We start from the raw sequence: 27,933 nt of genomic DNA, 5'->3' as shown, positions 1-27,933 counted from the left end.
CCTTTGCCAGTGTTGATGTGGAGATTATCTGGTTTGTCTACTCTGGAACATGCAACATATCATTGACCTTCTTTAGGGGTCCTTTCAAATCTTTGAGACTACATCTGTCATATACATATATGTGTGTGTGAATGGCTGGATGGCCCTTTGTCAGGAGGGCTTTGATTATGTTTTCTTGCCGTGGTGAAGGAAGTTGGACTGGATGGCCTTAAGATAGCATTTCTCAACTGGGGGGGGGGGTCACTAGGGGGGTGTCAAAAGAGTCACCAAAGACCACCAGAAAACACAGTATTTTATGTTGGTCATGGGGGTTCTGTGTGGGATGTTTGACCCAATTCCATTGTTGGTGGGGTTCGGAATGCTCCTTGATTGTAGGTGAACTATAAATCCCAGCAACTACAACTCCCAAATGTCAAGGTCTTTTCCCCCAAACTCCATCTGTGTTTATATTTGGGCATATTGAGTATTTGTGCCAAGTTTGGTCCAGATCCATCATTGTTTGAGTCCACAGTGCTCTCTGGATGTAGGTGAACTACAACTCCAAAACTCACGGTCAATGCCCACCAAACCCTTCTAGTGTTTTCTGTTGGTCAAGGGAGTCCTGCGTGCCAGGTTTGATTCAATTCCATCATTGGTGGAGTTCAGAATGCTCTTTGATTATAGGTGAACTATAAATCCCAGCAATTACAACTCCCAAATGACAAAATCATTTATTTATTTTTTTGGAGTGATGGTCATTCCTTGTGTTGTGAGACGTTTTGTTGCCAAATTTGGTGTGATTTTGTTCATAGGTTCTTTTGTTTTTAAGGTACTCATTACACACAGAGCATTCATATATATATAGATGTACCAATAAATGAGAATATCTCCCTATGTCTCTGTCTATGGTGGACCCTTCAAAATTTGACAAATCAATGTTGTTCATTGTTCAATCCCAAGAGTCCAGTGCTGGCTGATTTCTGGGACTGCTTGCAGTGGATTGTGGTAGAGGTTGTGAGACAGCATTATTTTAACACACTTTGGAGCAGCTTGTACAGACACCTTAGTAAGGATTGTTGCTTCATATTTGCCAGGGGCGGGTTAAGAACAGTTATTATTCCTTGTGAAATGAGGTGTGCCATGTATCTGAATGGCATGTATTATTGTATTTATCTAAATTTAGATCTCGGATGTGTTATGCCATTTTCATTCCAAAAGGATGAAGACAATTAAAACAAAGGTTTAAATATGAAAGGCCAGCATGGGCATGCCAGAGTTACCATTTAGAGGTTAGATTGCTCTGTAAATGGGGTGGAAACATACTGTACTCCACAAGAGCAGCCGTTTGGGTCATAGGAAGAAAAATGGAAAATACTTGATCGTAGTATGAACAAAGTCCAATACATACACATTCAATTCATCTGTGACTGTAGAAAAATAGTCAGTACGGGAAACCATACTTTGCTTTGATGTAAGGCGAGAATTGATTCCAAACCTATAGAACTGAATGCAGCCCATGGACTTGAATAGTTCTTGCATGTGGCCACTGGTTTTGCACACTACCATTAGCATTTTTGTGGTATTTACTTGAAGTTAGTTGTGTCCCAGAATAGCTGCCTTTTTTTTCTCCATATTAAATTGTGGGTTGGCTCCAGTTTCTCCTTGCTAGTTTCTTGTGTAAGCTGATTCTGTTTGAAATGGAAAATTCGAAGTGGCACATACATGAACTTCATGAAAATCCAGGTATACTGTACAGTCATATTTGAAATTCCTACTACAACTGAACTCTTTTGACTCCCATTATTTCATTGGGCTTGCACAGGAAAACCTCTTGATACATTTTACCCTGGGGTGAGATCTGCCCATGGCTTCATGCTGTTACCTGATTATCTTGCCTTGCTTATCTCCAACATGTTAAAGACTCTTGATTGAAGATCAGCTTGCATCACTATGATGTAAGAGCAGTGTCATTGAAAACATGCAAGAAAAGCAATAGAATAATCTACCTGCTATCTATATAAATAAAAATGTAATGTTCCTTTGTGGGATTAACATAACTCAAAAACCACTGGACGAATTGACATGAAATTTGCACACAAGACACCTAACAGTCCAATGAGTGTCCATCTCTCCTAAGAAACTCACACACAAAACCCCAGCGGAAAAGACTTGTGATTTGGGCATCTAATTGTGCCTCCTTTGTAAGCCGCCCTGAGTCCCCCCCGGGGTGAGAAGGGCGGGGTATAAGTAGATGAAATAAAATAATAATAAAAAACCCGAAAAATACACCATACACATACACTCATATACATATACACAAGCACACATTCGTGTATATATATGCACAAAAACACACAAATATACACATATACACGCATACAGATATATACACATATATACACATGCACACATGCATGCACACATACATCTATATAAATAAAAATGTAATGTTCGTTTGTGGGATTAACAGAATTCAAAAACCACTGGACGAATTGACACCAAATTTGGACACAAGACACCTAAACAACCCAATGTATGTCCTTCGCTCAAAAAAATTCATTTCATCATTTGGGAGTTGTAGTTGCTGGGATCTATAATTCACCTACAATCAAAGAGCATTCTGAACCCCACCAATGATGGAATTGAACCAAACTTGGCACACAGTTCTCCCATGACCAATAGAAAATATTGGAAGGGTTTGGTGGGCAGTGCCCTTTGGTTTTGGAGTTGTCGTTCACCTACAGCCAGAGATCACTGTGGATTCAAACAATGATGGATCTGGACCAAACTCTACACGAATACTCAATATGCCCAAATGTGAACACTGGTGAAGTTTGGGGGAAATAGAATCTTGACATTTGGGAGTTGTAGTTGCTGGGATTTATAGTTCACCTACAATCAAAGAGCATTCTGAACCCCACCAATAATACAATTGGGCCAAACCTCCCACACAGAACCCCCTTGTGGGCCACAGCAACGCGTGGCAAGAGGCAACTAGTATATACATATAAACATACATACACACATATATACACAAAAATATGCATATAGACAAGCACACACATACACACAATATGTATGTACAGATATAAATACACAATATATACACACATATATACACCTATATATATATACACATACACACACACACCCACACACACACAAACACACATATATACAGAAATATACACACACACAAAACACATATACACAGACTGGGCCACAGCAACGCATGGTAGGGGACGGTTGGTATATAAATTAAAATGTAATGTTCGTTTGTGGGATTAACAGAACTCAAAAACCACTGGATGAATTGCCGCCAAATTTGGCAACAAGACACCTACTAACCCAAGGAGTGAGCATCACTCAAAAAATTGATTTTGTCATTTGAGAGTTGTAGTTGCTGGGATTTATAGTTCACCTACAATCAAAGGGCATTCTGAACTCCACTAATGATGGAATTGAACCAAACTTGGCACACAAGACTCCCATTACCAACAGGAAACACTAGAAGAGTTTGATGGGCATTGAACTTGAGTTTGGGAGTTGTAGTTCACCTACATCCAGAGAGCACTGTGGACTCAAACAATGATGGATATGGATCAAACTTGGCACGGATATTCCATATGCCCAAATATGAACACATATTGAGTTTGGGAGAAATAACATTGACATTTGGGAGTTGTAGTTACTGGGATTTATAGTTCACCTACAATCAAAGAGCATTCTAAACCCCACCAACGTTAGAATTAGGCCAAACTTTCCACACAGAAGCCCCATGACCAACAAAAAATACTGTGTTTTCTGATGGTCTTTGGCAACCCCTCTAACACCCCTTGATGACCTCTCCAGGTCCCGACCCCCAGGTTGAGAAATGGTGCCTTAAGGCCATCCAGTCCAACTTCCTTCACCAGGGCAAGAACACATAACCAAAGCCCTCCTGACAAAGAGCCACCCAGCCATAGGTATAGATAGATAGATAGATAGATAGATAGATAGATAGATAGATATGATTCACACACACATATATATACGTATATGACAGATATAGTATCATAGATTTGAAAGGGACCCCTAAAGAAGGACAATTTCCATCTTGCATGTTCCAGAGTAGGCAAACCAGACAATCTCTACATCAACACTGACAAAGAAACAACAAGAAATACTGTTGACCCACAAGCATCAAGAAATTCCATATATTAGAAACCAACACTTTCACATTACTTTATTTTCCAGATCACTACACTGGGCCACAGCAACACGTGGCAAGGGACGACTAGTATAATATAATATAAGATTGGAAACAGGTCTCAGTTAACTGCTTCCCCAACGTACAGTACATTAAATTTCTTCTGTACCATAAGTCTTTATTGTGATCTCTGACTTAATGCAGAATGGCAACAAAGCAGGAAATGAGTAAACTTTATGTTCCCTTCTTTTTTTTCACTAGGAGCTCATTGAGGTTGACAGCGAAGTTGTGTTTGAATTGGCTTCATACATCTTGCAGGTAAGTTAGACTGACTTGGTTGCCTTTTTGATTCGGGGCTTGGCACTAGGGATCTTTTTTTCAACAGCATAGATTTAAATGCAGAGAAATGATCTTTTCTTTGATGCTTTAGATCACCTTCTCACCCTGTGATTCACATGTACACGTATATTTCCAGATGTGATTACACCAAGCAGAATCTGCCACAGATTGATTTTTACCATTCACCAATTAGGTGATGGATTAATAGGAGTGACCACATAGTGACCTGTTGCCTTCTCCCTCAAGTTGTCCTCATATTGCCCTTCCCCTCACCTTTGGTAAGGCTTGACTCCACTGTTCCGTCCTCTATGAGTTGCTCCCTTACAATTACATATTTTTCTTTATTATCTCTTCCAGGGTTTTATCATTTTATGTGTACATTTGGCCCACCCATTGTATGTGTTTGTTACTGTCTACACTGCCCTCTTTTGTTCTTATGCTTGTTTATTTTATTGCCTTATTTTATTGTGTTGTTATTTTTGCTGTGTTGAATTTATTCTGTTGTAATTGTTGTAATTGCATTATCGGGCTTGGCTTCATGTAAGCCACCATCTACCCAAAGGGGCAGCTGTATCCATGACCGAGCAACCCTTTTTAGGATTCACTGTGCTCACCCCACACAGAGAAGGAGCTAGAAAAGATGCCCTAAACATAGTCTGCCTCTCTTATCCCTGACCGGACTGCTGTGTCCAGAGCGGTCACCACCCTGTGGTCAGAAAAGAAAAATGAACTTTGGAACATGGAATGTGTGGACACTGTTGGACAATACTGATAAATGCCCCGAACACAGGACTGCTAATGGAGCTGGGATGCTTTAGCATCGATATAGCACCACTTCAGGAGACCCCGAGAGCAGGAGAGGGACAGCTGAAGGAAGAAAAAGGAGGCCACACCTTCTTCCAGAAGGGACTGCCTGAAGAAGAATGAAGAATACATGGAATTGGCTTTGCTATCAGAAATGATCTGTTGAAGCACCTGACCAAAGCACCCATTGGCATTAACGAATGACTCTCAACCCTCTGAACTGAACTTGGCAAAACCCAACAGGCAACCATCATAAGTGCCTATGCACCAACACTAGATGCTGATGAAGACATCAAGGAAAATTTTTACTGCCAGCTGGACACCGTCCTATCAGAGATACCTAAGGAGGATAAAATCATCCTCCTGGGGGATTTTAATGCAAGAGTCGGACGAGACTTCAACCTGTGGCCAGGGACCATAGGAAAAGACGGGGTTGGAAACTCAGATGGCATCCTGCTTCTCACCAAATGTGCAGAACACAACCTTGTCATCACCAACACACTCTTCCTCCATAAAAACAAGCTCAAGACATAATGGAAGCATCCCCAGTCAAAGCATTGGCACCTCGTAGACCAGTGGTTCTCAACCTGGGATCCCCAGATGTTTTTGGCCTTCAACTCCCAGAAATCCTATCAGCTGGTAAACTGGTTGGGATTTCTGGGAGTTGTAGGCCAAAAACATCTGAGGACCCAAGATTGAGAACCACTGTCTTAGACTATGTAATTACACATGCTAGAGACCGCCGTGACGTGCTTCTCACAAGAGCAATAACAGGTGCTGATGACTGCTGGACAGACCACAGATTAATCCGATCCACGATGGCTATCAAGATCTCCCCCAAACATGGACTCCAAGGAAGAAAGATAAGGCACAAAATGAACACCCAAGGCCTTCAGGGACCCTCCAAATGAGCCCTTCTCCAAACAACACACAAGGATCATCTACCCATAGAACACTCCGAAAATGTTGAGGAACATTGAAACAAACTGAATATTTCCATCACCACAGCCATTGGATATCAAACTAAGAAACATCAAGACTGGTTTGACGAAAATGACAAAGAGATCCAACAGTTAATTGATAAGAGAAGGAACATGGTAGAAAGACATCAACTGCGCTGCTAAGAAAAAGATCTTCAATGTATTGTCGAAGGCTTTCATGGCCGGAATCATTGGGTTGTTGTAGGTTTTTTTGGGCTATATGGCCATGTTCTAGAGGCATTCTCTCCTGACGTTTCGCCTGCATCTATGGCAAGCATCCTCAGAAGTAGTGAGATCTTCGCTCGTGCAAAAGCTGAGGTCCGAAGAAGGACCAGAGAACTCAACAACATCTAGTAGACAAAGAAGGCTGAATTAAAATTATAAAAGTCAATGTAGATTCATATAATGAAGTGCAGATGATATTAACTGCATTGAGTTGGATTATATGAGTTTATACTGCCAAATAATCCGGTTTAATGCACTTAATTTGCATTCCAAAACTGCATTATGTTGCAGTGTTGATGGACTCTAAATCTACAGTGTTTGTTACAATCAAGACTGGTGAGATGTATGTTCAATTTAGATGGCTTTCATCGATTTTTATTTTGTAATATCAGTCTGGGAACCAGTCCTCATTATAGAATTATCAAAAAAGGAAATCACCAGCCCTCAGGGTGCCCTAATGTAGTCGTTTTTCCTTGCACTGTAACCCTAGTAATTGATTGTCAATTAACTGGAATTAACAAACATAATTGTAAAATGTACTGTAGACATCCGCAAATATGTCCTCTGAGCCTTAGCAATCATTAATGTGAATTACAGCACTAGTAATGTCTATAGTAGGATCTCTAAAGTGAAAGTCAGGGAGGAAGGAGGGCAGGGTGAAAATAAAATCCTTGAACTGTACATTCATACTGAACAAAGTTTTATTTGCAAATGCTGTTTCAAAATGTGATCTTTCAAGTTAGAAGTATCAGGGCATATAGACAGGTTTGGCAAGAAGGTGAGAGCTTTGCTGGTGAACAAGAAATGAGAAATCTATATAAATAAAAATGTAATGTTCGTTTGTGGTATTCACAGAACTCAAAAACCCCTGGGCAATTTGCACCAAATTTGGACACAACACACCTGACAACCCAATGTATGTCCTCCACTCAAAAAACCACAAAAACAAAAAGCAGAAAGGACTTCGGAACTACATGTCCACAAAGGAGAAACTGCATGTCTACAAAGAGAACCATGGCCACGCCCCCTCCTCGTGGGGAAACAGCTGGCCGTTAAAGCATGAGAAGCCAGGTGCGCGTGCATGCCCAATTTGGGCATGCACGTATGTATGTGGGGGGGGGGCACATATACACACACACAAGCGAGAGTGGGCACCATGGGAGTGAGGAAGAAGAGGAGGAGGACGGTGGATGGGCTCCTCAAGTCCCTCGCTCCTTCCTTCTCCTTCCTTTCCTTCTTTCCCTCCTTCCCTTCCTTCCTGTCCCTTCTTCCTTTCCTTCCTCCCTTCCTTTCCTCCTTTTTTCCTTTTCATCATTTCCTTCCCCTTAATTTCCTTCCCTCCCTTCTTTCTTCATCCCCCCTTCCTTTCCCCCTTCCTTCCTTCCTTCCTTCCTTCCTTCCTTCCTTCCTTCCTCCTTCCTTCTTTCTTCCTTTCCTTCCTTCTTTTTTCCTTCCTTCCTGTCCCTCCTTCTTTCCTTTCCATCCTTCCCTTCATTCCCTCCTCTCTTCCCTCCCTTACTTTTTCCTTTCTTCCATCTTCCATTCCTTCTTTCTATGTAAGATATAAATATAATATTTTATATATTGTTATATAGATTACTATATAATATGTTACTGTTATATATTACTACATAATACAACTTAAATATACTTACAGAATAGAGTTGGAAGGGACAGTCAAGAAGTAATGAGAGAAGGAGGGAAAGAGGAAAGGAATGAAGGGGGGGGGAAAGAGAGGAGGGAGAGAAAGAAGGAAAGAAAGGAAGGAAGAGAAGCAAGAAAGGAGATAAGGAAATTAAAAAGTGAAAGGAAAAATACAGGGAAGGATGTAACCAAAGAGCAAAGAAAGGGAGGAAAGAAACAGGTAGAGATGGAAGAAAGAAGATAAATAGGAAGGGAAAGAAGTAGAGGAAAGGCAGGAGAGAAAGAGGGAGGGAAGGTTGGCCACAGCAACGCGTGGCGGGTACAGCTAGTTAAATATAAAATTCCACATCAAGTCTGTTCGGTTTATATGAAATCTCTTCATGAGTTCGGATACCCACAATTAAATTGCATTGCTGTAAAAAACAACCCTGTAGCATTGTGACCCAATAAACAAAACACTTTTCATCCAGGCTTTATTTAGTTATCCAAATGCTTGAACAACATGCACGAACACCATTATTTTTGCAGGCCATGGCACAGTTCAAAACCAAGTTGTTTGCTGAGCTCTTGGCAAATCCCATGCACATTTATCTCGGTTGGTCAAACATTGTGCAGGCCATTGTAAACACTCTTAACATTACTATTCTTAAAATATGCTTAAAGTATTCCAGATAGTTCCATGGAAACAACATTCCTCTGCCTTCCAAACACCTTCCAAGCCCTTTCCAAACGTGTCTGTTGTTATCAGGAGGCCCTCTTTGTTAGGGGAGAAAAATAACTTTTTTTCTTAATGTTCCAGTTAAGGTGCTTAATGTGATTACATTCCAAAAAGGAAATATTTCCTTTGTGCAAATTTGCCTAAATGTGTGATTGATGTTATTGTGATGTCATTATGTCATTCTGCATTGTTTAATTTTATTTTGTTGCATTATGTATTTTGCTGTGTTTAATTTTCTGTTGCTTTGTATTTTATTTCGTTGTATTGTTTTTGGGCTAGGCCTCATGTTAGCCGACCCAAGTCCCCATTGGGGAGATGGAGGCGGGGTATAAATAAAGATTATTATTATTATTATTATTATTATTATTAAATTAGTTTAACTTTCAAAATGATTACAGGTTGAATATCCTTTATTCAAAATGCTTGGGATCAGAAGTGTTGTGGATTTCAGTTTTTTAGATTTTTGAATACACAGTTGCATATATATGTGCATAATGAGATATCTAGCAAATGGGACTCAAAAGTGTGAACATGAAATTCATTTCTTATATGTTTCATCAGGGCAGTAGCCAAGGTCCAACCCCCCCAGACATTTTTCAGGTTCAGAAAAAAACTGGTTTACTCATGAATTTTAAATGGATAACCAAATCCCCATGCTAAGTCCATGAGAAGCAAAAATTAAACAAGTCCCTACAGAAGTGCAAGCACCATCACAAACAAATATTTACGATTTATTCACACTATCCTCTCCTTTTTGCCTTGTATTTTATTCGAGTCGTATTTTGAAATGGTCACATGACTAGTCAAATACATTATTATTATTATTATTATTATTATTATTATTATTATTATTATTATTCACACTGTATTGTCGAAGGCTTTCATGACCAGAATCACTGGGTTGTTGTAGGTTTTTTTCGGGCTATATGGCCATGTTCTAGAGGCATTTCTCCTGACGTTTTGCCTGCATCTATAGCAAGCGTCCTCAGAGGTAGTGAGGTCTGTTGGAACTAGGAAAAGAGGGTTTATATATCTGTGGAATGACCAGGGTGGGACAAAGAACTTTTGTCTGCTGGAGCTACAGAGAGGAAACAAACAAGGACATCTAATCACCTCTCAACAAAAGATTGCTCCAGGCACTGCCAGGCTATCAAATGTTAATCAAGGTGGTCAGTTGAAATATTCACACCTAGCTCCAGCAGACAAAAGTCCTTTGTCCCACCCTGGTCATTCCACAGATATATAAACCCTTTTTTTCTAGTTCCAACAGACCTCACTACCTCTGAGGTAAACTGGTAAACTGGCTGGGATTTCTGGGAATTGTAGGCCAAAACACCTGGGGACCCACAGGTTGAGAACCACTGCCCTATGTGGAGAGTTACAGATTTTGAATTTTTGGATAAGAGATGTTTAACCTGTATAACTTCCTGGGGAAACAAAGACTATGATCACCTGTACGCCTGATCAGTCTGCTGTTAAAGCCAAATGTTGATGGTCAGTTTTAAGGCACCTCTTCTCCTCTTATATGGATCTTTAATTCAAACTTGAATTAATTAATTTACCTAGAAAGGCTGCCTTCAGCTAGAGGGCTTTCTTCTGACAGTCCATCAAGCCTAGAACTTTCCTCTGTAAAACTGGATACAGACTAAGAACTGGAACTCAACTGGTTTTTAGCTACATTTGAGAGCCTCTTTTTGAGATGTTTTTGGATGCTATTTTTAAAAATTTTTAGAACTTAATGAAATGTTTTTTGTGGAATGAATTAAGATTTACCACATTCTAGGTAAAGAGTTAGGCCCGTATCACATTGAGATCTATGATGTGGGGACATCATAGGGCAGCAGGGTGAATCGTGGCACAACCATAGAATCATAGAGTTGGAAAAGACCTCATGGGCCATCCAGTCCAACCCCCTGCCAAGAAGCAGGAAAATCACATTCAAAACACCCCCAACAGATGGCCATCCAGCCTCTGCTTAAAAACCTCCAAAGAAGGAGCTTCCACCACACTCCGGGGCAGAGAGTTCCACTGCTGAACAGCTCTCCCAGTCAGGAATCTTGTCGCCCGCACCACCCGCTTGCCCATCATATGCTAGAAAGCGTAGCTTTCCGGCTTGCTCCTGTGTTGTCCTCATGATTCTCAACCTGAGCACAGGCAGTCTCCCGTGTTCAGATTTCCCCCTCTTACCACACTTCACCAACGCAGCCAGCACAGAGCCCCTGCAGAAGTAAATGTGTTATGTGATGAAATTCAGTGGGCTCCATGCCTGCTGTGTCGGTGAAGTGTTGTAGGATGGGTCATTTCTATAATGTTATGGGATCCTTAATCTTACACTGAATTTTAGCTTTCCTTTCTTTATAGCTGTGAAGATACATTTAAAAGTGCCTAGGCAATGCTTAGTCAAGCTATATAGGTAGCTGAGTAAGATTTTTAGTGGTTATGACGAAGGATTTCTCCATGACTTTGGAAAACATAGCTGTTCATGCAAAATTTTGCTGTAATGGTTTGGAATCAATGCTTAGGAGTTAAGTCACAATGTTCTCACACATGAAACATTTTGTGCACAAGCAGTTTGTGCTCTCTTGGGTGGTTGCTTGGAAAGGGCGAATGTTACAAAAGGGGATTTTTGTCCAAGAGAAAATAAAATAAGAAATAGAGCTGTCCCAAATATGCCTAAATTATTAAAGGAATCCCAGGCCCTAACAAAAACACATCACTGCTTTCCCAAAGTTGGGACAAGGCCAGTCTTTAATTTTATTTTAATATTAGGAAGGTAAGATATCAGGTTTTCATTTTATTCTACGAATAATCCAGAGTATAATGCTACAAGTTTAAAATTGTTTGATTCATTCTGCAAACAACTTCACAGAAGAGGAAAACAGTGTGATATAGAGGTTAGGGCAGGCATGGGCAAACTTCAGCCCAGCTGTTAGGGATTGTGGGAATTGTAGTCCAGAACACCAGGAGGACTGAAGTTTGCCCATGCCTGGGTTAGAGGCTATGGTTTAGGAGAACTTGCTCTAATCTTGCAAGGACTTCTTATAGTCTTAAGTCATCCTGCACTCTCAAGACCACAAAGGGGCGGTATATAAATATAGTAAAGAAATAAAGAAATACATTATGTACTTTTTGGAAATCTTGAAGGTGAAATTTTACTTTTTAAAATTAAGAAATATTGTTGATTCAGGAGAAGTATAGACTTTTTTAAAGACATCTGTAAAGAAACGTAATATTACTGCCACCAATTTATATTGTGGCAAGGGAGAGAGACTATTTCTTTATTTAAGAAAAACCTCTTTACTCTTATACGGATTCCGTTTCTTCTTTTATATTTGCTGGGACTTTCTGTGTGCTGTTTAATCTTTGTACAGGCACTGAGACACACTTCTGTATAACAAAGTAACACAGTTTATTTATAACTTCAGGCTCCAAACGCTTGTGGTTACATTTGTGTTTTGTTGCAATCTTGAGACTTACAGTCAGTATAATATACTTGGTTTACTTTTCTGAAATAGACTTTCAATGTTTCTCATTCACAAACATGTTACTTGCTTTACACACCCTTGACTGAAATTATGTTCTGACTAAAGCACCACTGGCTATTATGTTCCTAATAACCTGAGCTCTATTTGACTGCTTATTTCTAACAGGAGTTCCTAACTCTTCTCTCTCACAGAAGTTCCTAACTATCTCTAACAAACAGGAATCCCTAACTCTCTAACTGTACCTCACAAACAGCAATTCCTAACTCTCTAACTGTACCTCACAAACAGCAAATCCTAACTAACTCTTTTGACTCTCTAACTGCCTATTTTTAAAACTTCGGCTCCGCCCCTTTGGAATGTCTCCCCAACTGTCATTTTGGCCTAGCAACCTGTTCAAATCCTGAGCCTACACTAAATCTTCATATGACCAATCGGCTTCCATATGCAAATGAATCCTATCTCTGCTGTTGCTACCCTGTCTGTGCCTATTCTTCCCTATCTGCCATATGTAAACATAGATCTATATACCAAAAAATTTAACATAGAGTAGCAATTTCGCTACAACATCCATTAGACAATACTTGTTTAGCCTTCATCTGGTATCACCAGAATACAGGTATAAGACATTGACAGATGTATACTATATGCACTGGAGTCAGACCAGGGTTCTCATCATATTGAGGTCCTTATGCCAGAAGAAAATGGGGGCATCCATGGGCCAGCGAGGCAAATCCAGCAAGCAGTGGGGAAAACTGTCGCTGCACACCCAGCATCGCCCTCTCCCCATCCCACAGGGGAAAACGTTGTTGTCCGGTTTCCCCCCACACTTTCCCCATCTTATCTAATGAGAACACAGGAAGCCTGCCATGTTCTCTGGGTTCCGTCCTAGACCTGAGCTCTGCCAGAAGTATCTCTGCATCATGTGATGGGCTCCAGCAGTCTCCGTCCTGGAAGCATCCAAGCCAGAACGCAGATCTTGTGTGATGAGCAAACCCACTGAAATCAGTGGCCTTTTATATTTCAGTCACTATTTGTCTGAATCCATTTGAATTTATAGTATGACAAGAGTCAAGATTTAATACTATGGTGATCCTTTAATTTGAATATGGCATCATTTCCATGAACACCTCACATGCATTTTATGAAACTTTTAAATGATCACTTTTAGTTTTATATGAAAGTAAAGTAATGTTTGTCTCTCTATCCTCTTTTTACAATTTTACAGGAAGCAAAAGGAGACTTTTCAAGGTGAGTTTTCCATGAATATTCTTCATATCAATGGAAATGTGATTGACAATCTGTTGACCATCATCCAATTTGCAATACCTAGTATCTACTTAAAATTCCAAATATGGGGCTCCTTCAAAGCAAAAGGCAGGTAGTCATGACCAGAGGTAATTTTCAATGGTAACAAACAATATTTTGCCCCCCCCCCCCCCCAACAAATCACTGATATATATTTTCTGTTCGTCGTGGGAGTTCTGTGTGCCATATTTGGTTCAATTCCATCATTGGTGGAGTTCAGAATGCTCTTGGATTGTAAGTGAACTATACATCCCAGTAACTACAACTCGCATTTGTCAAGGCTATTTTCCCCCAAGATCACCTCAAGAGCGCCCCTGGGCAAAATCAACTATACTGCAAAGGCTTACTTTGCGTAATGGGTTAGCCGCCCCTGGTCATGACTGATAAAGAAATTGCAGTAGCAGCCATGACATTTGGGTTTTTGTTGTCTGAAAGTGTTGTTTTGTTTTTCAAGTTTCAGTAGCCTATTTCAGGTCTTGAATCTACATATGGGTTTTCTAGAAACAAAGAGAAAGATGGTCATATCTCATTGGGAAATGAGCCAACAGAAAATAATCTGATGCTGATATTCCTGAGACCAAAAAGAAGACAAATAAAGAGGAGAGAGGATGGGAAATAAGGGAAAAATTATTACGGTTAGGTTTCCTGAGAAGGATGTGAATTGAGTCTCCAAGATACTGCTTTGAATATTCTTAGGGTTGAAAATGGCCTTGTGAACATAGGAAGCCATCTGGTTTATTATATACAGATCTGTAAATTAAATACAGACCAGCTATACAGGAGAGGGCTTTGTGGCACTCTGATGATTTGTGATGTAACAGGGGGGGGGGGGGGGAGAGAGAAAAAACAATAGAGAAATAAGGCATTGCATTTGCTAATAAGTTTCCTGAGATTATAAAAAAGATAGAACAATCGAAAACACTTATTTCCCAAACATACAAAGGAGGGAGCAGGGAAAATGTATATCTTTTGGGTGGTATGATATCCAGATAAAGTTTTAACACACTTTAGTTAGTTATACACAAAGATGCAATTTTATGTAGAATTCACAAAATACAGTAGACCTCAAAATGGGATTTTGGCCTGCATAAATAGGAGTATAGTATCTAGATCCAGGAAATTCATGCTACCACTCTATTCTGCCTTGGTCAGACCATACCTGGAATACTGTGTCCAATTCTGGGCATCGCAATTTAAGGAAGATGTTGACATCTAAGGAAGCTAGAATGTGTCCAGAGGAGATTGACTGAAATGATCAAGGGTCTGGAGAACGAACCCTTTGAGGAGTAGCTTAAAGAGCTGGGCATGTTTAGCCTGCAGAAAAGAAGTCCGAGAAGAGACATGATGCTCATGTATAGATATGTGAGGGGAAGTTATAAGGAGGAGGGAGCAGGCTTGATTCTGCTGCCCTGGAGACTAGGATGTGAAACAATGACTTCAAACTACAGGGAAGGAGATTCCACTTGAACATGAGGAGAGCTGTTCAGCAGTGGAACTCTCTGCCCTGGAGTGTGGTGGAGGCTCCTTCTTTGGAGGCTTTTAAGCAGAAGCTGGATGGCCATCTGTCGGGGGTGCTTTGAATGTGATTTTCTTGCTTCTTGGCAGGGGGTTGGACTAGATATCCCATGAGGTTTCTTCCAATTCTATGATTCTATGATTCACCCATGAAGCAAGAGAAAATTTCCAAGAAAGTGATTAGTCTTGCAATAATTCATCAAAATGGCAAAATTGTTTCAAAAACAGGGCCAGACTCTTTCTATCCTAAGCTTACACTTATTATTGTTCTGATTTACTGTCCTAAGCTTACAATTATTATTATTCTGATTTACTATTCTAAGCTTACAATTATTATTGTTCTGATTTACTATCCTAAGCTTACATTTATTATTATTCTGATTTACTATCCTAAGCTTACACTTATTATTGATCTGATTCACTACAAGAATGAAACAGACACCAGGAATGAGAGAAATAAATTGCACTGGTGTTCCAATCCAGCTCAGAAAAGATAACAGTTGGATCCCACCAAGGAACTTATGATACTTGATGAGACTGGAAAGCATGTCCTCAGAACGAATTTCTGTTGCCATCTGGCTTATTCTGAAAGAGAGCTTCCCCATAGAACAATGGGTGTTCTGTTGTGAAAGAGGTCACAGTGGAGCTGAGAACACAAAGATGTCTCCTTCCTCCTCCTTTAATCCCGAGAACTGGTTTTGGTCCCAAATGGGGATGACTTTTTAATCCCCGTGATTTCAAATGTATTGCTTTTAATTTGCCTCAAAATCATTTGAATCTCTTATTGAACATGGAGGCTGTTCACCTTAACAAACACATTTTGCAGACTTCAGGAATACAACCGTATACAAAGCAACCCTTGACAAAGGTCCTCTTACACATCATTTTCAGAACCATCAACAACTTGTCAACTCCTCCTGACTTGCTTGTGACAAACAAATGTTCTTGTTTTTCATTGCTCAACTCATAACTTTTCAGAGTATGTCAGCCATTCGTATTATCATTCCACTAAAAGGCCAGGAGAAATCTTTAGCTATTTTACCATGCAAATTGATTTATTGCAGTGAGAGCATTGAAAGATGGTTGCCAGCTTGTAATCATTGTACCACAATGCTGGTAGAGAAAACTAGCATGCAGAACTAAATGCAGAAAAAATAGAATCTATTATGTCTATTATTTGTAAAGCTCATGCCTTCATCATCATACTCATGCACACTATTAACTTGCAATATTCAAATAGACAAACAGCTAACCAGTATATTTCCACAGCACTGTCCTTTTTATGTTCAATCCTGTTCCATTTATCCTTATTCATTGCCTTCTGGTGGAACCCTTTTGTTAGTTACATGTCCTACCTATTGCAGAACCAGTGGATTTTAGTAGTTACAACTAACTTAAATCCCAGTGACTGCATGGATCTATTGTAGATAGGATTGACATTGGTTGTAGTCCTATGTCAGTGGATTTATCTGATAATGTGAGGACAATCGTTGGCCGTTCTACATGTTCTAAATGATGAAGAGCCATCAGGACTTCCTCCTTCCTTTTGGTCGCCCAGCATTTTCTGATCTCCTTTCTTTATGGTGTCGTAAAACACCTCCCCTGCTTTTAGCGGTACCTAATTGCTCTAATCACAGCTAAAGCTGTTTTCAAATTGCTTAGGTAAACAATGAGCTAGGCTGACAGTTGGCAGCTCACACCAACCCGGGGTTTCGAACTTGCAACCTTTTGGTTGATAGATAATTACTGATGATTTACCAGCTGTGCTAAACCTCTGGCCTTTGAACATTCTCTACTCTATGAACATTCTCATTCTTTTTCAGTCTAAGACACAAAATGGTCCTGAGTTTTCCATAGATAAGTGAAGGTCTTTGCTTTGCATTTTTATTCTCCCTTTTAAGTGGGAAATCTTTGTTCTTTTAACACAGTTATGAAGAAAATGGCAGTGGGCATAGGGGATACATTACGGAAATAGCATGGAAAGAAATGTTGTTTTCTAAAGCACCCTGGTTCTGATTTAAATCAGATCTCCACAGTGGGTTTTATGTTTATTTTTAAGCATGCTACATTTCATTCACGAATCAGACCTGTCATAGCGAAGGATTTTAGCAAGTGCAAAAGGCTGAAGTCTTACAGGCCACCAATTTGTATAAATATTATTGTATGTCAACAGTCAAATACTGAACAATATTGTGTAACAATGATTAAATACTCTTATATATCAAATACATTAATGCAAAACAAAGTCACATTGGAGTCTCCTTGAACAGCAGCCTTTAACTATCCATCTTTGGCATTTTGAATCAGGACATGTAATGAAGTACATCAAGCTGAGGAGTACTAAATGGTGGTAATCAGACAGGAAGAAAGCAGAGGGGTTAATTGCCACTAAGCAATACATTTGCATAATGGAAATGTGCAGTTTGTAATTTTCATTCCTTGTAATGAACTCGCACTTAAGCAATTAGGGTATGTTAATGAATTACAAGAACCAACATGCCGCCTTTCTTATTCCACCAGACAGTAATGATCAGCACTGTGCTTCCCCTAGCATTTTTTCTTGAAGAATTGTTTCCTTTTTATTTGAATTTAAAGAAGACCTTTGCTACATAGTGAGGGCTTGAAAAGCCTCCTGATTTTAATTCCTTCCTATCAATGCAAAAATAGGGTAATTGTCATACACAGTTGGCTCCCCCACTTCCAGGCAATAGTAGGACCCAACTTGCTGGATTGTAAGTCATAGCTATGTGTTCTTAAAAAAAAGAGGTTTTTTATTTTAAAACACCCCTCTAGATCTAATCCACACTATAATTGTTGAGATTAATTTCACAATTCAGCAGCAGATCAGTTGCACAACTTCAGCGCTTTCCAGTAGCTTCTTCCTGCACAGTATTTTCAGTCAACTGCTCCCACAAACTGCAGTCACTCTGGACTCTTTTACAGACACTTGCTTCTTCCTTGTAAGCTTTTAAACAGAGACTGGATGACCATCTGTCAGGGGTACTTTGATTGTGTTTCCACATAGACAGAAACCCCCGAATTGAATAGTCCAAGGTTTGTTGGAGGTTTTCATGACCAGAGTCACTGGGGTGTTGTGTGGTTTCTGGGCTGCATGGCTGTGTCCTAGTAGCATTTTCTCTTGACATTTTGCCTGCATTTGTGGCTGGCATCTTCAGATGATCCAGCCACAGACGCAGTCAAAATGTCAGGAGAAAATGCTGCTAGGACACGGCCATACAACCCGTAAACCACACAACACGCCAGTCCAAGGTTTGTTTCCATCCAAGATTTGATATGTGAACTCTTCCCTCTATTTCTGTCATACAAAAGGTAAGCAAGCAAAGTTTATTGAATAGTCCACTGACCGTATCAACATTAAAAACAAAAATGTACACAAATAGACAATAATCACTATCCTAAGAATCATAGAATCAAAGAGTTGGAAGAGACCACATGGGCCATCCAGTCCAACTCCCTGCCAAGAAGCAGGAATATTGCATTCAAATCACCCCTGACAGATGGCCATCCAGCCTCTGTTTAAAAGCTTCCAAAGAAGGAGCCTCCACCACACTCCGGGGCAGAGAGTTCCACTGCTGAACGGCTCTCACAGTCAGGAAGTTCTTCCTCATGTTCAGATGGAATCTCCTTTCTTGTAGTTTGAAGCCATTGTTTCATTGCGTCCTAGTCTCCATGGAAGCAGAAAACAAGCTTGCTCCCTCCTCCCTGTGACTTCCTCTCACATATTTATATATGGCTATCATATCTCCTCTCAGCCTTCTCTTCTTCAGGCTAAACGTGCCCAGCTCCTTAAGCCACTCCTCATAGAGCTTGTTCTCCAGACCGTTGATCACTTTAGATGCCCTCCTCTGGGCACATTCCAGCTTGTCAATATCTCTCTTGAATTGTGGTGCCCAGAATTGGACACAATATTCCAGGTGTGGTCTAACCAGAGCAGAATAGAGGGGTAGCATGACTTCCCTAGATCTAGACACTATGCTCCTGTTAATGCAGGCCAAAATCCCATTGGCATTTTTTGCCGCCACATCACATTGTTGGCTCATGTTTAACTTGTTGTCCACGAGGACTCCAAGATCTTTTTCACACGTACTGCTCTCGAGCCAGGCACCGTCCCCCATTCTGTATCTTTGCATTTTGTTTTTCCTGCCAAAGTGGAGCATCTTGCATTTGTCACTGTTGAACTTCATTTCAAGACTCCCATAATAGTGAACTAACATACATTCAAACTTAATTAAGTTAAAAGATAATTAAAAATATCATCATTAAAAGGCCAAGGTAAAATTTCAAACCACAAAAATTAAAAACGAAGGTTACAACAAAGGTTTAAATAGACCAGCTATTACACAATCCCAAGCCACTTCAGATATCTGCATCACCCCTACAGTTTACCCCAATTGCCTCCAAAAAAGGTATATAACACAGATCTAAAAATGACAAAGAGAATTTGGTTTTGCTGCTAGGAGTTCTAGGATACTCTCAACACTTCACACTTGGAGAGCTTGAGGAAATTTGTCATTTTGTATGACAGTTGTCTCTTTGGTTTGAAACTTCCACACTGGAAAGGCCTTCCTCTTGATCCCCAGACATTCCCTGCTGGTTTGGGCAAATTACCAAGGTTTTCTGTTCTTGCTCAGGCTGGGAAAAGTCCCTCTATAAGAGAGACAAAGAAGGATTTGGCTACCCTGGAGAGTGCAAACACTGGCTTTTCTGCACAATCACAAACAAAACCCCAATATATTGCAAGTGTGGGGAGAATTTTCTGTTCGACAAAGTATAGTTACGTAAATTGCAAGTTGAAATATCAATAAAGTAGAATCTGGGTATTACTGTCGACACCCCACTCCCTTAAAACAATATTCACATCTTATTCATTTGTTGTAGAAAAGACCACATGCCTTTTCTCTCTAAAGAAATGCTGCTGTTGTAAATGTGCAAACAGCAGTGTTTCACATCTCCAAAACCACTTTCTCCCCTCCCCATAGTTTCAATTGTCACTTTTATATGGAATGCAGTCATTTCCAATTGTGGTGGAGCTTAAGTTTTCATGTCGATGCTGTGTACCCCTTAGAATGCTATCCTGATATTACTTCACATATATTTTCGAAGTCTTTCATGGCCGGAATCACTGGGGTGTTGTAGGTATTTTGGGGCTATATGGCCATGTTCTAGAGCAGGGGTCCTCAAACTACGGCCCGGGGGCCGGATACAGCCCTCCAAGGTCATACCTGGCCCTCGCTCAGGATCAACCTAAATCTGAAATGACTTGAAAGCACACAACAACAACAACAACAACAATCCTATCTCATCAGCCAAAATCAGGCCCACACTTCCCACTGAAATACTAATAAGCTTATATTTGTTAAAATTATTCTTCATTTTAATTATTGTATTGTTTTAAAGTGTTTTTGTACTACCAATAAGATAGGAATTCATTCATGTTTTTTTCAAATTATAATCTGGCCCTCCAACAGTTTGAGGGACTGTGACCTGGCCCTTGGTTTAAAAAGTTTGAGGACCCCTGTTCTAGAGGCATTCTCTCCTGACTTTTCGCCTGCATCTATGGCAAGCATCCTCAGAGGTAGTGAGGTGACCTCACATACTTTGCACATATGTGCCAGCATAGCAGGGTAAAAAAACACTCCAAATGTTAGACTGTTTTCCAAACCTTTAGAGTGTTCTGCTTGCATCCATTTTTATTTAAAGGCATGGTTGCTGGCAAACTGCATTGCACTGAGTATCCAAGTGTTTCATTTGAAAATAGAACTGAATATGCTTCAAGCTAGGTCTGTCAGCATTAGTCAGTCATTTTGACCAATGAGAAATGTGCTAGCAAGACTGCAAACTTCAGATTTTTAAACAAAGTACATTCATCAATAGAAAATATGGAGTTAGGGTCTCCATGAAATTTCAATGAACTGAGAGAATGCCTCTAGAAATCTTGAGGTTGTCCTACACAACACTGTGGTCAACTTTGTCCAGACAGTGGCTTATAACCACACTGAAGGACCTACAAATAGCTAGAAAAGCATTCTCGCTAGGTATCTCTAGGTCCTCTATTGCAATTCTGTAGTCGACTTCCAGTGGAGGTTGTCTATAGAGTTGCACCAGAGGACCTAGAGATTCCTAGAGAGAACATGTTAATAAAATTCAAGGATAACCAGATCCACAGAAGTGAAACCCGCAAATGTGGAGGGGAGATTTTATATCTTTTTTTTAAAATAATAAGTTTTTCTAAGCTTTGCAAACTGTATTTTATCCTCTCTACTGTTGCGATTGACATTTCCCCTGATTCTCCAACCAAACAACAACGATGACAGCAACAACAATAAGGACTATAATTTCTACCTCAGGCAGGCACTGGTGATAAAGACTTGAGTTCCAATCAAATGTTTGAATTGCATAGATTTTGGGGTGCTTTGGAAATAGTTAAATGAAGCACACTTCTACTGTATCTTTTCCATGCTTCTTCCCAAATGCAAAATTCTTGCAGATTTTTTTCCCCCAGGGATCACACAGTTGTGTTTTTTACCTTTAGAACTAACAGTATGAAATGGAGGACAAAGGAAACTGAGACATCTGTGATAGCTTTGCTGCAATTTTAATACTATAGTGGAAAGGTTACTATATTCCCTAATGCAAAATAAATATAGAGGGAGGGGAAGTTGCCCCACAGCATTTCATTAAGAGAGAACAGATGTTCAAGCCAGAGTAGTCAGCCAGCCATAGCAAGCCCCGTAGTTAATTTCTTGTGACTAAATGTACTTTTTAATTTGATCTTTTTCAGCAATGAAATCGTAAGGACAGACTTAAAGAAGCTTCCAGCTCTTCCAACACAAGCACTTAAGGAGCACCCATCTCTTGCTTATTGGTAACTTTCCTATATTTTCAGTACAGTTCAATCATTTATATGGGAGATATTCCAAGATCAGTGTGTGTGTGTGACTTCATCATACATTTATAATGGTTTTCTAACAGTTTAATGGCTTTAGGGGATTTTTGCCTAGTGTTTGAAAATGCTTAGTCACAGGTTCCCTCACAAACTCCACCTCCCGAATTACATTCCCTGGATAATTACAGAAAACTGTTCGTTCATGTGAGCTTTGTTCTGACAGTGAAAGCCAAATTTAGTTTTGCATCTTCTAACCCATTGCATATGCCAAGGAGATAGAGAGTAGTTCGCAGCTCTGAACCAATCTGTCTGTGGCCACTTTAAGACATTATTTGATACAGGAAGCAGCATGAAAAGCTGATTGAATAAACATAGAAAAAAAGAATGAAAGAAAGAAAGAAAGAAAGGAAAATATTAAAACAGGTCTGAACAATGCCCACTCCCCAAATGCTGTATTATTGCTATAAAGGCTCTTGGGTGTATGGTTGTCATAGCAGATGTTTTGTGGGATACCAAAACATCTGCTATGACTTTTTCTGAGTCAATCTGACTTGGCTCACCTCAAGGGAGAGCAAAGCTTCACTGTGTGGCCACATGAGATCACCTATCAGCTTTTTTTAGCATTCAATTGCTTTAGACTTGCTGGGCTGTTGTTTTTCTGTGCCCTCACAAAGGTGGCAGAAAAGCCCAAAGGAGAGGTAATTCTCCTTTTTAAGAAAGGTTTCAGATTAGATCTCATCAGTAGTGAGATAGAAAGTTCCACTATAGAAAGTTCCAGGTAAGGTCCATTTTCCCTATTTTTAGTCTCAGTGCTATCTCTTATGCTCACCAATGTTCAAGAGCAGAGTGCAAAATCCCATACAGTAAAGATTCCCCGAGTTCAGTGGGGCTTAGTCCTAGTAGGTCAGTGCATCATTGCAGCCTAAACTTCTGTATCCAGTGACAGAAAGAAGATCCAAATTCTAAAACTCTGGCTATGACAGAAACTTTAACATTTTTAAAGAATATTTTCTGCATTTAGGGGGCCAGATTTATCTGCAGGAGAAGTATATATTTTAATGAAGTTCTTTATTTGGGTACTATAATTTGAGATTGTTTTTTTAAAAGAAAGAAATAAAATGTTTTTGATTGCAGATATTATATACGAGGGTTATTTTTTAAGTAAGGTCCGTTTTGTTGTAGACACTAGTAGTTCGCGTGCATACCGCAACAAGCGCGTGCAACGAGCACGTGCGTCATGTACCGGCATGCCTCGGGAACAACTGTGCTCAGTTTCTGCTCTGTAGCTAACCTGTACGTTTCTGTTCTGTGCTTTAAAAATGTTTAAGACTATCAACACACCCTCCACATGTGAGGTTCGCTCAGTGATACAGTTTTTGTCATCAAGGAACCTGCCTGCTGCAGAAATTCATCGACAGATTTGTGAAGTGTACGGTGGTACTGTTATGAGTGAAAGCAAAGTGCGTAAGTGGGTACAACAATTCAAAGATGCTGAGACAACGTCCATGATGAGGACCGCTCTGGTCGCCCTTCTTTGATGACAGACGATTTGGTGGCTTCAGTTGAAGCAAGGATTCGTGAGAACAGGCGCTTCACAATAACAGGTCTCTCAAATGAATTTCCTGACGTGTCAAGATCAGTGCTTTACAACATTGTTTCTGAACACCTCAAGTTTAGGAAACTGTGCTCCCGTTGGGTCCCGAAACTCCTAACAGAGGACCACAAAAACCAAAGATCTGAGTGTGTGATGAAATCAAATCGTCTGTAATCAAAGAAGGGCGACCGGAGCGGTCCTCATCATGGATGTTGTCACGGTCATCTTTGAATTGTCGTACCCACTTACGCACTTTGCTTTCACTCATAACAGTATCACCGTACACTTCACAAATCTGTTGATGAATTTCTGCAGCAAGTTCCTTGCTGACAAAAACCGTATCACTGAGCGAACCTCACATGCGGAGGGTGAGTTGCTAGGCTTAAACATTTTTAAAGCACAGAACAGAACCGTACAGGTTAGCTACAGAGCGGAAACTGAGCACAGTTGTTCCCGAGCATGCCGGTACATGACGCACGCACTCGTTGCGGTATGCGCGCGAACTACTAGTGTCTACAACAAAAATACCCCTCATATAAACAGTTTTACCTAAAAAAAATATTGACTATAGAGACCTATTCTGGATCCCCATGGTCTTTCACAATGAGGACATGGATTTCCAGATCGGCGCAGGTGCAGAGCCTCTCCTCTGCCAGATGCCAGGCTCTTAACTCAGATCTCTGCTTGCATCTCAAAGCAAGAAATGGGCTGAGCAATGGTTCATATATCAAAACATTTGTATGCCAGGTTGCTCGTAATTCAAGGTATCACTGAACACTGTTTAATATCAGAAAAATATTGTTTTTATAAACAAACAGGAATATATTACCATAGATGTTCCATTTTTATTTTGTGGGTAATCCTCCTTCGGATTCTGAGTTAAGACATTTGCCACTACAACTCCCCCCCCCCCCCCATCTCTGAATTTTAGTTGGTACATTATGTAACCACTTTCTTGGAAGCTAAGCAGAGTCAACCCTGGTTAGTACTTGCATAGAAAACCACCCATAAATACCAGGTGCTGCGGGCTATATTTCAGAGGAAAGAACTGGCAAAGCCACCTCTGAGTATTCCTTTCCTATGGCCCCTTCTACACTGCCAGATAATCCAATTCAAAGCAAATAATCTGGATTTCATATGGCAGTGTAGAAGGGGCCTAAGAAGACCCTATGAAATTCATGAGGTCACTAGAAGTCGACAGGTAACTTGAAAGGAAATATTCATGCAACTGGGACATGATATCAAGTTTCTGTGTTCTGGTACTTGAGTTGAGGTTTTAGTTGTAGTCTTTCAACTGCCAATCTCATTATGTACCTGTCCAGTTGTTAGAATTTTCTGGAAAGGCCCTCTTGAGAGTATCATCACCTGTAGAAGTCCATGAGATGTGCATGTAGAAGAAGACATCCTCCTGTATTTCTCACACATTGTGCAATGTACTCTCCTCTGAGTTGTGATAATGTTCAATTCTTGCTGTTTTTAGGAAGAGTGGCCTTTTAAAATGTTTGGATGATTGTTTATTGTGATGAGCACGGTGGCTGTATTGTTATAATTTATTTTTACTTCATATATGACTTGGTTTAAATTTTGCTTATTAGTTTCTCTTAGTTTGTGGGGCTTTTTGGCAATGCCAAGGTGAGATAAAATGTAATATAAACAAAGAAATGCAATTATTTGCAAAAAGCTTCTTGAAAAGTTCTGTGCCACAACATTGCCTTCCCAGGGCAACCTGAAAATTAAATGAGCTGGCAGATTAGAAAAGATGACAGCATCCCATTTCAATTTGGAATGACTTAAAGTTAAATCCCCCATCTGTCTCTTCCCTTCTCTTTCATCAGTGCAAATATTAATTAGTTTGGGAAAATTCTGTTTGATACAACAAAGATAGACAGAGCTGTTTTGCTGCTGCTGACTCTTTCATGTTACTTATGAAAGCATTGGGTTCCAAGCCCAGCTATGGGCAGAAAGTTCTCTGATCTGTTCCTCTTTTATTTTGTTTTAAATTTTTTGTCTTGTTTTTTGATGACAGCAAGGAAGCTTGATTTTTATTTTCTAATTAGGGATCACTGTTTATTCTCTTTCTTTCTCTCCCTACATTGGAAGCATAGCCACATTTCTGCCTATAGCATTGTATTCAAACACAGCTGTATTGGTTTTTTTTTAAAAAAAAAAAACTTATAATATCTTTGAAATTAACTGGAACTTGTCTACACTGATGAAAAAATTGTACTCATTTTGTAGGCACTGCAATCCTGATACACAACAATCCTAATTGTTCACTTGCAATGCAGCTCTTTCAGTATTATTATTATTAATAATAATAATAAATAAATAAAAACTTTATATACCGCTCTATCTCCCCGAGGGGACTCAAAGCGGTTCCCAGGTAACATCACAAAACATACAAAGTAAAACAACATAACAAGGCATGTAGCCGGGGGGGGGGGGGGTTGAGAGGATTCAGCCTCCCCCCCCCCCCCCCGAAATTCTCACGGTGGTTCACAAAAGGCCTTACTGGTGCTTTATTTAAACTGTTATGTTTATTCATATCATGATCTGATCACCATGCTCAATATATCCCATATACATGGGGGTATTGGGGTAACGATACAAAAGGTTTGCTAGGATAGACCCTCTTTCACTCAGCCTCAGCCCCCCCTCCCCAAAACAAACTCACCCCCCTCCCCCCGAATCGAAATCCTGGCTACGGGCCTGAACATAAGCATAAGATTAATAAAACAATATAAGCATAAAATCTCAACCTTTGAGGATGCTTGCCATAGATAAAGGCGAATCATCAGGAGAAAATGTTTCTAGAACATGGCCATATAGCCCGTAAAAACCTACAAGAACCTGTCTAGTATTTGTTGGCAATTTCCCATCTAAAAACTAACTAGACCTGCTTAGTTCCCAAGATCAGATGGGACCTGGTGCCTTTAGGGTATTTAGGTTCCAGTGGCATTTACTCCCAAGGAAACCTTCATAGGATTGCACTGTAGAAGACTACCAGCATTGCATCTTTATTGGGAGTCTTTGGACCTCCCCAAGGTTCTATGTATGCCACCCCAAAACATGCTACCAGTATTTGGAGTAGTTTATCTTTCTTAGACCTGAATAGACTTCCTTTTACGTTCAGACATGAAGCCAGAAATCCAATCACTTTATGAGATAAGATCTCGGGCTGAAACAAGATGTGTCCTGACCCCATCCATGTGCTAGAATATGTGGCAAAAGGGTCCATAGCAAATCTTACAAAAATTGAGCTGGGGAAATTGAGGGTTGGGGGAATTATCTCACCAAATTTGAATTGTCAATGGGAAATGTAGCATTCCAAAGTCCTGTAGAGAAAATTGCAGCCACCAATTCCTGGCATTTAGCCATTCCCTGCAATGTAAGATATTTTCCCTTATCTTATAATTTAATAATAATAATAATAGTCTGTATTTATACTCTGCCACCATCTCCCCAATGAGGACTCAGGGCGGATAACATGAGGCCGAGCTGAAGAATAATACAACAAAATAAAATCCAGAACAATAAAAAAATTAAAAACAACAAAATACATAATATAGCAAAATAAAATAGCAGTGCAAGATAACATAATAAAATCAATCACAGAGGGTGGGCCAAATGTGCAAGATAAAATGTTAAAAATGTTAAAACATTGGGTGAGATAGGAAGTAAAGGAAGTGCATTTGTAAAAAAAAGGAACCTGAGACGGTGGGGGGAGCGGTGGGGTTTAGTTTTCATTTGGGGTGGGGGAAAGTGCATCGTGTAAACAAACTGTAGGTGGAAACTAATAATAAGGATAGGGTGGTCACTCTACTCTATGTAGTTGCTGCTGTTGCTGTTGCTATGTATGAGTGTTTAAAAATTTTAAAATACATGCAGTTATTCACCAGATCTGTTTTACTGCCATCTCTTGCTTAGTATTTGTAGACATGTTTTAGATTCGGGGTTTGTTTCCATGCTTTTATGAGAGACCTCTTCTACAAGGGAGGTCCTTCACTATTTTTCCAGCTGCTTAAGGTATTAAGATTCTGTTTCTCTCCTTCAAAGTGAGGATCGCGTTATTGAGCATTACAAGAAGCTGAATGGACAGACCAGAGGCCAAGCTATTGTCAAGTAAGTTGGGAAGGAAAATGCTGGACTCTGATGACCTTTGTATCTGGGATATATATAGTATGCATTCAGGGTGGTAAATTCTGCATGTAATCTGTCCTGTAGCAGTGTGTGTGTCTGTGTTCAGGCA

At 40.0% G+C, this 27,933-nt stretch overlaps 1 protein-coding gene across 6 annotated transcripts in view; it reads left to right on the top strand.

The window, feature by feature from the left end:
- Positions 1 to 27,933, top strand: part of FRMD4A (FERM domain containing 4A) — a 511,564-nt gene that overhangs the window by 379,636 nt on the left and 103,995 nt on the right. For 5 of the 6 annotated variants that reach the window (XM_067468889.1, XM_067468890.1, XM_060778219.2 and 2 more), the window contains 4 exons: positions 4,430 to 4,486; positions 13,589 to 13,611; positions 21,986 to 22,069; positions 27,741 to 27,806. The exons of the other annotated variant lie outside the window; for it this stretch is intronic. In XM_067468889.1, coding sequence (XP_067324990.1) covers positions 4,430 to 4,486; positions 13,589 to 13,611; positions 21,986 to 22,069; positions 27,741 to 27,806 — 230 coding nt within the window. The remainder of the gene's footprint in view (positions 1 to 4,429; positions 4,487 to 13,588; positions 13,612 to 21,985; positions 22,070 to 27,740; positions 27,807 to 27,933) is intronic. 6 annotated transcript variants of the gene reach the window in all.

Source organism: Anolis sagrei, chromosome 5 (assembly GCF_037176765.1).
Source record: "Anolis sagrei isolate rAnoSag1 chromosome 5, rAnoSag1.mat, whole genome shotgun sequence".
Lineage (NCBI taxonomy): Eukaryota > Metazoa > Chordata > Lepidosauria > Squamata > Dactyloidae > Anolis > Anolis sagrei.
The sequence above is the reverse complement of the archived record's forward strand: the minus strand, read 5'-3'. Positions and strand labels throughout refer to the sequence as shown.